This window comes from Ranitomeya variabilis, chromosome 5 (assembly GCF_051348905.1).
Source record: "Ranitomeya variabilis isolate aRanVar5 chromosome 5, aRanVar5.hap1, whole genome shotgun sequence".
In the NCBI taxonomy this organism is placed as follows: domain Eukaryota; kingdom Metazoa; phylum Chordata; class Amphibia; order Anura; family Dendrobatidae; genus Ranitomeya; species Ranitomeya variabilis.
In genome coordinates this window covers 9,273,500-9,285,510 of record NC_135236.1, presented here as the reverse complement: position 1 = coordinate 9,285,510, position 12,011 = coordinate 9,273,500, and the positions used below count along the sequence as shown (strand labels likewise).

The following is a 12,011-nucleotide window of genomic DNA, read 5'->3' as shown; positions in this document are numbered from 1 at the left end:
ATAATAATACTAATACTAATAATACTATTACTAATACTAATAATACTAATAATAATACTAATACTAATAATAATAATACTAATACTAATAATACTATTACTAATACTAATAATACTAATAATAATACTAATACTACTACTACTACTACTAATAATAATACTAATAATACTAATAATACTAATAATAATACTAATAATAATACTAATAATAATACTAATAATACTAATAATAATACTAATACTAATAATACGAATAATAATAATAATACTAATAATAATAATACTAATAATACTAATACTAATAATACTAATAATACTAATAATAATAATAATACTACTAATAATACTAATACTAATAATAATACTAATAATACTACTAATAATAATAATACTAATAATAATACTACTAATAATAATACTAATAATACTAATACTAATAATAATACTAATAATACTAATAATACTAATACTAATAATAATACTAATACTAATACTAATAATACTAATAATAATACTAATAATACTAATAATAATACTAATACTAATAATAATACTAATAATAATACTAATAATAATACTAATAATACTAATAATAATACTAATAATAATACTAATACTAATAATAATACTAATAATACTAATAATACTAATAATAATACTAATAATAATACTAATAATACTAATAATAATACTAATAATACTAATAATAATACTAATACTAATAATAATACTAATAATACTAATAATAATACTAATAATACTAATAATAATACTAATAATACTAATAATACTAATACTAATAATAATACTAATAATAATACTAATAATAATAATACTAATAATACTAATAATACTAATACTACTACTACTACTACTAATACTAATAATAATAATAATACTAATAATACTAATAATAATAATACTAATAATACTAATAATACTACTAATAATAATACTAATAATAATACTAATACTAATAATACTAATAATAATAATACTAATAATACTACTACTAATAATACTAATACTAATAATACTAATAATAATACTAATAATAATAATAATACTAATAATACTAATACTAATAATACTAATACTAATAATACTAATAATAATACTAATACTAATAATACTACTAATAATACTAATACTAATAATACTACTAATAATAATAATACTAATAATACTACTAATAATACTAATACTAATAATACTAATAATAATACTAATACTAATAATAATACTAATAATACTACTAATAATACTAATACTAATAATACTAATAATAATACTAATAATAATAATAATACTAATAATACTAATACTAATAATACTAATACTAATAATACTAATAATAATACTAATACTAATAATACTACTAATAATACTAATACTAATAATACTAATAATAATACTAATACTAATAATACTACTAATAATACTAATACTAATAATACTAATAATAATACTAATACTAATAATACTACTAATAATAATAATACTAATAATACTACTAATAATACTAATAATACTAATACTAATAATACTACTACTAATAATACTAATAATAATACTAATAATAATAATAATACTAATAATACTAATACTAATAATACTACTAATAATACTAATACTAATAATACTACTATCGGTTGCGCCTTACAGTGACAGAGCATTCCCATTGGTTGTCGGATATGTGTGCAGGTGGCAGGAGGCTGTCGATTGGTCGTTTCAGCTGTCACTCACAGGTGCGCAGTGATTGGACGAGCTCCGGGTGGGCGGGGGCGCGACCCTGAAGGAACAGATTTATTTTACGGTACCACTTAGTTCCGTTAGTGACAGAGGGGGCGTGGTCAGAATCTTTGCCTCACTCGATTGGGCGACAGAAGATGAAGGCGGGATCTCGGGGGGTGGAATTTCGTGCTTTCCGATAATGAGCGGCGGAGATTCGCTGTTCTTACAGCTGATTGGCTGACGTAATGTTGTCATTTATATCCATTTCTAGCAGCGATTGGCTGATTGTCGGGTGACTCGTTGTCATTGGCTGTCGCCTAGCAGTGTTTCTGTCCCGGCTCTTACCGTTCTCAATGGCGGCGGGTAACGATGACGACGAAGGCGGCGGCGGAGGGGACGGAGACCCCGAACTGTGCCCGCCTGAGGCCTACCCGGGGCCCGGCGGACGGAGGAGCCTGGAGAAGGCGCTGGAGGACGCGGCCGCCACCGGAGTGCTCAACCTGGCCGGCCGCCGCATGAAGGAACTTCCCGGGAGCGCCCGAAACAGCGACCTGACCGACGTCACCCGAGCCGGTGAGGAGACGGGAGGAACGGACAGAGTGAGGAGCCGGGGACGGAGAGTGGGGAGCCGGGGACGGAGAGTGAGGAGCCGGGGGACGGAGAGTGAGGAGCCGGGGGACGGAGAGTGAGGAGCCGGGGGACGGAGAGTGAGGAGCCGGGGGACGGAGAGTGAGGAGCCGGGGGACGGAGAGTGAGGAGCCGGGGGACGGAGAGAGAGAGTGAGGAGCCGGGGGACAGAGAGAGAGAGTGAGGAGCCGGGGGACGGAGAGTGAGGAGCCGGGGGACGGAGAGTGAGGAGCCGGGGGACGGAGAGAGAGAGTGAGGAGCCGGGGGACAGAGAGAGAGAGTGAGGAGCCGGGGGACGGAGAGTGAGGAGCCGGGGGACGGAGAGTGAGGAGCCGGGGGGACGGAGAGAGAGAGTGAGGAGCCGGGGGACAGAGAGAGAGAGTGAGGAGCCGGGGGACGGAGAGTGAGGAGCCGGGGGACGGAGAGTGAGGAGCCGGGGGGATGGAGAGTGAGTGAGGAGCCGGGGGGACGGAGAGTGAGTGAGGAGCCGGGGGGACGGAGAGTGAGTGAGGAGCCGGGGGGACGGAGAGTGAGGAGCCGGGGGGACGGAGAGTGAGGAGCCGGGGGGATGGAGAGAGAGTGAGGAGCCGGGGGGATGGAGAGAGAGTGAGGAGCCGGGGGGACGGAGAGTGAGTGAGGAGCCGGGGGGACGGAGAGTGAGTGAGGAGCCGGGGGGACGGAGAGTGAGTGAGGAGCCGGGGGGACGGAGAGTGAGTGAGGAGCCGGGGGGACGGAGAGTGAGTGAGGAGCCGGGGGGACGGAGAGTGAGTGAGGAGCCGGGGGGACGGAGAGTGAGTGAGGAGCCGGGGGGACGGAGAGTGAGTGAGGAGCCGGGGGGACGGAGAGTGAGTGAGGAGCCGGGGGGACGGAGGGAATGAGGGGTAGGTGTCTGTACCATGTTGGGGTGTCAGTATTTCGGGGTCTTCATATTATCAATGTGCTCTGTGTTTGGCTGCAGGTTTGCGGCGTCTGTATCGGGGGGGTCTCCCTGCGGCGTCTGTATCGGGGGGGGTCTCCCTGCGGCGTCTGTATTGGGGGGGTCTCCCTGCGGCGTCTATATCGGGGGGGGGGGGTTTCCCTGCGGCGTCTGTATCGGGGGGGGGGTCTCCATGCGGCGTCTGTATCGGGGGGGGGGTCTCCCTGCGGCGTCTGTATCGGGGGGGGGGTCTCCCTGCGGCGTCTGTATCGGGGGGGGGGGTCTCCCTGCGGCGTCTGTATCGGGGGGGGGGGGTCTCCCTGCGGCGTCTGTATCGGGGGGGGGGGTCTCCCTGCGGCGTCTGTATCGGGGGGGTCTCCCTGCGGCGTCTGTATCGGGGGGGTCTCCCTGCGGCGTCTGTATCGGGGGGGTCTCCCTGCGGCGTCTGTATCGGGGGGGTCTCCCTGCGGCGTCTGTATCGGGGGGGTCTCCCTGCGGCGTCTGTATCGGGGGGGTCTCCCTGCGGCGTCTGTATCGGGGGGGTCTCCCTGCGGCGTCTGTATCGGGGGGGTCTCCCTGCGGCGTCTGTATCGGGGGGGGGGGTCTCCCAGCGGCGTCTGTATCGGGGGGGGGGTCTCCCTGCGGCGTCTGTATCGGGGGGGGGGTCTCCCTGCGGCGTCTGTATCGGGGGGGGGGTCTCCCTGCGGCGTCTGTATCGGGGGGGGGGTCTCCCTGCGGCGTCTGTATCGGGGGGGGGGGGTCTCCCTGCGGCGTCTGTATCGGGGGGGGGGGTCTCCCTGCGGCGTCTGTATCGGGGGGGGTCTCCCTGCGGCGTCTGTATCGGGGGGGTCTCCCTGCGGCGTCTGTATCGGGGGGGTCTCCCTGCGGCGTCTGTATCGGGGGGGTCTCCCTGCGGCGTCTGTATCGGGGGGGTCTCCCTGCGGCGTCTGTATCGGGGGGGTCTCCCTGCGGCGTCTGTATCGGGGGGGTCTCCCTGCGGCGTCTGTATCGGGGGGGGGGGTCTCCCTGCGGCGTCTGTATCGGGGGTCTCCTGTGGGCTGGGTGTGGGGTTCTTCTCCGATCTTCTCTGTTTGGGGTAGTGTCTACGGGGCGAGCTCCCGGCTGTGCCTGGCACCTCGTGGCACGTTGGGTGCAGCCCTGCTTATCACTGTGTACAGCGTCTGCATGATCCATGGTCTCTAGGATGAGCCCATTGTGCCCCCTCCCCCCCTGGCACCGCACACTGCCCCCCCCAATTCGGGCATCGCACACGTCCCCCCCCCCCCTCCCCCCCCCGTGATCCGGGCTGCTAGAGCCGGGAATGATTCTCTGTACAGTGCAGATGTCGCCTCTGCGGGGGTCCCACTGGGCTGATCCTTCTGAGGATAGTAGGGAGTTGGGGTCTCTGCAGGGGCCTCGTCCTGTACATGTGCTGAGGAGCAATAGCCACAGGAGCAGCTGTCACTCTCATCCTCTGCTACAGGGGGGACAGGGAACCCCTCACCCTGAGGGTCCGCAGCAATCCATCATGTAGTGAGACCTGCGGATGGGAGAGTCTGTGGTTAAGATGCTGGGGGTTGTGCTCCCTCCCGTGGTGTCCTGGATGCTGGGGGTTGTGCTCCCTCCCGTGGTGTCCTGGATGCTGGGGGTTGTGCTCCCTCCCGTGGTGTCCTGGATGCTGGGGGTTGTGCTCCCTCCCGTGGTGTCCTGGATGCTGGGGGTTGTGCTCCCTCCCGTGGTGTCCTGGATGCTGGGGGTTGTGCTCCCTCCCGTGGTGTCCTGGATGCTGGGGGTTGTGCTCCCTCCCGTTGTGTTCTGGATGCTGGGGGTTGTGCTCCCTCCCGTGGTGTCCTGGATGCTGGGGGTTGTGCTCCCTCCTGTGGTGTCCTGGATGCTGGGGGTTGTGCTCCCTCCCGTGGTGTCCTGGATGCTGGGGGTTGTGCTCCCTCCCGTGGTGTCCTGGATGCTGGGGGTTGTGCTCCCTCCCGTGGTGTCCTGGATGCTGGGGGTTGTGCTCCCTCCCGTGGTGTCCTGGATGCTGGGGGTTGTGCTCCCTCCCGTGGTGTCCTGGATGCTGGGGGTTGTGCTCCCTCCTGTGGTGTCCTGGATGCTGGGGGTTGTGCTCCCTCCCGTGGTGTCCTGGATGCTGGGGGTTGTGCTCCCTCCTGTGGTGTCCTGGATGCTGGGGGTTGTGCTCCCTCCCGTGGTGTCCTGGATGCTGGGGGTTGTGCTCCCTCCCGTGGTGTCCTGGATGCTGGGGGTTGTGCTCCCTCCCGTGGTGTCCTGGATGCTGGGGGTTGTGCTCCCTCCTGTGGTGTCCTGGATGGTGGGGGTTGTGCTCCCTCCCGTGGTGTCCTGGATGCTGGGGGTTGTGCTCCCTCCATGGTTAGTTACATAGGCCTTTCATCTGGTGACCCTGACCTCAGCCGAGCTTCTCCCTGACCAGATCCCACAGTGGGCGTTCGGCTCCTGGTGGTCTCTCCCGCTTCCCCTGTATACAGTTACTGTCAGTATATAGCGGCTGTCTGGGCCGCACGGATGTGAGCAGTGATCCCACCATAAATCCCACCGCTCTGCTGTCTGGTTATGGTTTTTGGAGGCAGCTGTGTGCAGGGGAGACAGCACTGGGGGCTTCCTGGCTCTGATACTGTGCTCATGGGGCCGTCCCTGGTCCTGAGGGGGGCCAGTGCTCATGGGGCCGTCCCTGGTCCTGAGGGGGGACAGTGCTCATGGGGCCGTCCCTGGTCCTGAGGGGGGACAGTGCTCATGGGGCCGTCCCTGGTCCTGAGGGGGGACAGTGCTCATGGGGCCGTCCCTGGTCCTGAGGGGGACAGTGCTCATGGGGCCGTCCCTGGTCCTGAGGGGGGACTGTGCTCATGGGGCCGTCCCTGGTCCTGAGGGGGGACTGTGCTCATGGGGCCGTCCCTGGTCCTGAGGGGGACAGTGCTCATGGGGCCGTCCCTGGTCCTGAGGGGGGCCAGTGCTCATGGGGCTGTCCCTGGTCCTGAGGGGGGACAGTGCTCATGGGGCCGTCCCTGGTCCTGAGGGGGGACAGTGCTCATGGGGCCGTCCCTGCTCCTGAGGGGGGACAGTGCTCATGGGGCCGTCCCTGCTCCTGAGGGGGGACAGTGCTCATGGGGCCGTCCCTGGTCCTGAGGGGGGACAGTGCTCATGGGGCCGTCCCTGCTCCTGAGGGGGGACTGTGCTCATGGGGCCGTCCCTGGTCCTGAGGGGGGACAGTGCTCATGGGGCTGCCCCTGGTCCTGAGGGGGGACAGTGCTCATGGGGCCGTCCCTGCTCCTGAGGGGGGACTGTGCTCATGGGGCCGTCCCTGGTCCTGAGGGGGGCCAGTGCTCATGGGGCCGTCCCTGGTCCTGAGGGGGGACTGTGCTCATGGGGTCGTCCCTGGTCCTGAGGGGGGACAGTGCTCATGGGGCCGTCCCTGGTCCTGAGGGGGGCCAGTGCTCATGGGGCCGTCCCTGGGGGTGGTTGGGGGGTGGGGGTGTTGTGCTCATGGGGCTGCCCCTGGGGGTGGTTGGGGGGTGGGGGTGTTGTGCTCATGGGGCTGCTCCTGGGGGTCGTTGGGGGGTGGGGGTGTTGTGCTCATGGGACCGTCCCTGGGGGGTGGGGTGCTTATGGGTCCGGCTGTGATCTAGGAGTGGGCTTGCGCTTAGGGGGCTGCCCCTGGCTCCCTAGCTCGGCGGGAGGTTTACTCGTGGGGCTGCTCATGGCCCTGGGGGTTACTATACTCATGGGTTCTCCTGTGGCCCATTAGGACTTGTGCTGATGGGATTGCCCATGGTGTGGGGGGCCAGCTCTCATGGGGCCGTCTGGGGGGCTCGCCTCGTGGGGGTTCCCTGTGTCTAGCACATCCTGCAGGCGGACCCCTCCTGCGATGGTGATGGGCCTCTTGTGGCCGGCCCCTCGGTCGCTGTGCGGAGCAGCTCCCTGCATCGGAGGACACACGGAGGGTCAGGCTGTGCCGGTGATTGTCCCCTCCCCCACTGCTGCACTCATCACTTTGCAGAAGTAAATCCGATGAGTGATGAGACCACATCCTGCGCCGGTGATACTGAACGTGTGCGGCTCTGCTGCATCCCGGGACCCTACAGCTGGTACAGCGGGCCCCAAGATGAGCGCGGCCCTGGGTGTAACACTGCCGCCATCACTTATAAAGTGCTACCGTGTGACCCTGCCTTCACCTCTGGGTAGAAGGGCGGGTGACCCCTGACACGTCCCAAGGCCTCAGTGCTGACATGTATTCATTGGGGTCACCATATGACAACTATCGCCCTCTGTGAGTCAGCGCTCCTCACAACTCTGAATAGACCCTTTCTTCCTAGCTGGGCACCGTGCCACCCTGAGCCAACCTGACGGGCCACGTGCCGGCCTCATGCACGGGTGCACCCTGCCAACACCCTAAACGAGAGCAACAAACGGGGGAGGGTGCTGACGACTGAAGGAAGGGACATTATAGCAAAATCAAGGATAATAGGCAAAGTAAGGGCTTGTCTGTCCAGTAGCCACCAAGCACCGCGGTGTAGTGGTTTCTGCACGGTGTGTATACAGGTCACAGTGTAGCGGTGTCCGGTCTGTGCTCAGTACCAGGATGGTGGGTACGGACTGTGTTTATGTGTGTCACGATATAGTCTCCTTTATTGGGTGTATACATGTCCTAATGTAGCAGTGCCAGGACGGTGTGTATAGAGGTCTTGGTGTAACGGTGCCAGGACGGTGTGTATATAGGTCTCAGTGTAGCGGTGCCAGGATGGTGTGTATAGAGGTCTCGGTGTAGCGGTGCCAGGACGGTGTGTATATAGGTCTCGGTGTAGCGGTGCCAGGGCGGTGTGTATAGAGGTCTCGGTGTAGCGGTGCCAGGACGGTGTGTATAGAGGTCTCGGTGTAGCGGTGCCAGGACGGTGTGTATATAGGTCTCGGTGTAGCGGTGCCAGGGCGGTGTGTATAGAGGTCTCGGTGTAGCGGTGCCAGGACGGTGTGTATAGAGGTCTCGGTGTAGCGGTGCCAGGACGGTGTGTATACAGGTCGCAGTGTAGCGGTGTCCGGTCTGTGCTCAGTACCAGGATGGTGGGTACGGACTGTGTTTATGTGTGTCACGATATAGTCTCCTTTATTGGGTGTATACATGTCCTAATGTAGCAGTGCCAGGACGGTGTGTATATAGGTCTCAGTGTAGCGGTGCCAGGACGGTGTGTATAGAGGTCTCGGTGTAGCGGTGCCAGGACGGTGTGTATATAGGTCTCGGTGTAGCGGTGCCAGGGCGGTGTGTATAGAGGTCTCGGTGTAGCGGTGCCAGGACGGTGTGTATAGAGGTCTCGGTGTAGCGGTGCCAGGACGGTGTGTATATAGGTCTCGGTGTAGCGGTGCCAGGGCGGTGTGTATAGAGGTCTCGGTGTAGCGGTGCCAGGACGGTGTGTATATAGGTCTCGGTGTAGCGGTGCCAGGACGGTGTGTATATAGTTCTCGGTGTAGCGGTGCCAGGACTGTGTGTATAGAGGTCTCGGTGTAGCGGTGCCAGGACTGTGTGTATATAGGTCTCGGTGTAGCGGTGCCAGGGCGGTGTGTATAGAGGTCTCGGTGTAGCGGTGCCAGGACGGTGTGTATAGAGGTCTCGGTGTAGCGGTGCCAGGACGGTGTGTATAGAGGTCTCGGTGTAGCGGTGCCAGGACGGTGTGTATAGAGGTCTCGGTGTAGCGGTGCCAGGACGGTGTGTATAGAGGTCTCGGTGTAGCGGTGCCAGGACTGTGTGTATAGAGATCTCGGTGTAGCGGTGCCAGGACGGTGTGTGTATATAGGTCTCGGTGTAGCGGTGCCAGGACGGTGTGTATATAGGTCTCGGTGTAGCGGTGCCAGGACGGTGTGTATAGAGGTCTCGGTGTAGCGGTGCCAGGACGGTGTGTATAGAGGTCTCGGTGTAGCGGTGCCAGGACGGTGTGTATATAGGTCTCGGTGTAGCGGTGCCAGGACGGTGTGTATAGAGGTCTCGGTGTAGCGGTGCCAGGACGGTGTGTATAGAGGTCTCGGTGTAGCGGTGCCAGGACGGTGTGTATAGAGGTCTCGGTGTAGCGGTGCCAGGACGGTGTGTATAGAGGTCTCGGTGTAGCGGTGCCAGGACGGTGTGTATAGAGGTCTCGGTGTAGCGGTGCCAGGACGGTGTGTATAGAGGTCTCGGTGTAGCGGTGCCAGGACGGTGTGTATAGAGGTCTCGGTGTAGCGGTGCCAGGACGGTGTGTATAGAGGTCTCGGTGTAGCGGTGCCAGGACGGTGTGTATAGAGGTCTCGGTGTAGCGGTGCCAGGACGGTGTGTATAGAGGTCTCGGTGTAGCGGTGCCAGGACGGTGTGTATAGAGGTCTCGGTGTAGCGGTGCCAGGACGGTGTGTATAGAGGTCTCGGTGTAGCGGTGCCAGGACGGTGTGTATAGAGGTCTCGGTGTAGCGGTGCCAGGACGGTGTGTATAGAGGTCTCGGTGTAGCGGTGCCAGGACGGTGTGTATAGAGGTCTCGGTGTAGCGGTGCCAGGACGGTGTGTATAGAGGTCTCGGTGTAGCGGTGCCAGGATGGTGTGTATAGAGGTCTCGGTGTAGCGGTGCCAGGACGGTGTGTATAGAGGTCTCGGTGTAGCGGTGCCAGGACGGTGTGTATAGAGGTCTCGGTGTAGCGGTGCCAGGACGGTGTGTATAGAGGTCTCGGTGTAGCGGTGCCAGGACGGTGTGTATAGAGGTCTCGGTGTAGCGGTGCCAGGACGGTGTGTATAGAGGTCTCGGTGTAGCGGTGCCAGGACGGTGTGTATAGAGGTCTCGGTGTAGCGGTGCCAGGACGGTGTGTATAGAGGTCTCGGTGTAGCGGTGCCAGGACGGTGTGTATAGAGGTCTCGGTGTAGCGGTGCCAGGACGGTGTGTATAGAGGTCTCGGTGTAGCGGTGCCAGGACGGTGTGTATAGAGGTCTCGGTGTAGCGGTGCCAGGACGGTGTGTATAGAGGTCTCGGTGTAGCGGTGCCAGGACGGTGTGTATAGAGGTCTCGGTGTAGCGGTGCCAGGACGGTGTGTATAGAGGTCTCGGTGTAGCGGTGCCAGGACGGTGTGTATAGAGGTCTCGGTGTAGCGGTGCCAGGACGGTGTGTATAGAGGTCTCGGTGTAGCGGTGCCAGGACGGTGTGTATAGAGGTCTCGGTGTAGCGGTGCCAGGACTGTGTGTATAGAGGTCTCGGTGTAGCGGTGCCAGGACGGTGTGTATAGAGGTCTCGGTGTAGCGGTGCCAGGACGGTGTGTATATAGGTCTCGGTGTAGCGGTGCCAGGACGGTGTGTATAGAGGTCTCGGTGTAGCGGTGCCAGGACGGTGTGTATAGAGGTCTCGGTGTAGCGGTGCCAGGACGGTGTGTATAGAGGTCTCGGTGTAGCGGTGCCAGGACGGTGTGTATAGAGGTCTCGGTGTAGCGGTGCCAGGACGGTGTGTATAGAGGTCTCGGTGTAGCGGTGCCAGGACGGTGTGTATAGAGGTCTCGGTGTAGCGGTGCCAGGACGGTGTGTATAGAGGTCTCGGTGTAGCGGTGCCAGGACGGTGTGTATAGAGGTCTCGGTGTAGCGGTGCCAGGACGGTGTGTATAGAGGTCTCGGTGTAGCGGTGCCAGGACGGTGTGTATAGAGGTCTCGGTGTAGCGGTGCCAGGACGGTGTGTATAGAGGTCTCGGTGTAGCGGTGCCAGGACGGTGTGTATAGAGGTCTCGGTGTAGCGGTGCCAGGACGGTGTGTATAGAGGTCTCGGTGTAGCGGTGCCAGGACGGTGTGTATATAGGTCTCGGTGTAGCGGTGCCAGGACGGTGTGTATAGAGGTCTCGGTGTAGCGGTGCCAGGACGGTGTGTATATAGGTCTCGGTGTAGCGGTGCCAGGACGGTGTGTATAGAGGTCTCGGTGTAGCGGTGCCAGGACGGTGTGTATAGAGGTCTCGGTGTAGCGGTGCCAGGACTGTGTGTATAGAGGTCTCGGTGTAGCGGTGCCAGGACGGTGTGTATAGAGGTCTCGGTGTAGCGGTGCCAGGACTGTGTGTATAGAGGTCTCGGTGTAGCGGTGCCAGGACGGTGTGTATAGAGGTCTCGGTGTAGCGGTGCCAGGACGGTGTGTATAGAGGTCTCGGTGTAGCGGTGCCAGGACGGTGTGTATAGAGGTCTCGGTGTAGCGGTGCCAGGACGGTGTGTATAGAGGTCTCGGTGTAGCGGTGCCAGGACGGTGTGTATATAGGTCTCGGTGTAGCGGTGCCAGGACGGTGTGTATAGAGGTCTCGGTGTAGCGGTGCCAGGACGGTGTGTATAGAGGTCTCGGTGTAGCGGTGCCAGGACGGTGTGTATAGAGGTCTCGGTGTAGCGGTGCCAGGACGGTGTGTATAGAGGTCTCGGTGTAGCGGTGCCAGGACGGTGTGTATAGAGGTCTCGGTGTAGCGGTGCCAGGACGGTGTGTATAGAGGTCTCGGTGTAGCGGTGCCAGGACTGTGTGTATAGAGGTCTCGGTGTAGCGGTGCCAGGACTGTGTGTATAGAGGTCTCGGTGTAGCGGTGCCAGGACGGTGTGTATAGAGGTCTCGGTGTAGCGGTGCCAGGACGGTGTGTATAGAGGTCTCGGTGTAGCGGTGCCAGGACGGTGTGTATAGAGGTCTCGGTGTAGCGGTGCCAGGACGGTGTGTATAGAGGTCTCGGTGTAGCGGTGCCAGGACGGTGTGTATAGA

The 12,011-nt window shown here is 55.7% G+C and overlaps 1 protein-coding gene across 2 annotated transcripts in view; it reads left to right on the top strand.

The window, feature by feature from the left end:
• The first annotated feature begins 1,965 nt into the window (after positions 1-1,965).
• Positions 1,966-12,011, top strand: part of LRCH4 (leucine rich repeats and calponin homology domain containing 4) — a 44,032-nt gene continuing 33,986 nt past the window's right edge. The window contains exon 1 of one of the 2 annotated variants that reach the window (XM_077261550.1): positions 1,966-2,306. In XM_077261550.1, the coding sequence (XP_077117665.1) occupies positions 2,087-2,306 (220 nt within the window). In that variant the 5' untranslated portion in view covers positions 1,966-2,086. The remainder of the gene's footprint in view (positions 2,307-12,011) is intronic. The other variant, XM_077261549.1, reaches the window with a different exon arrangement.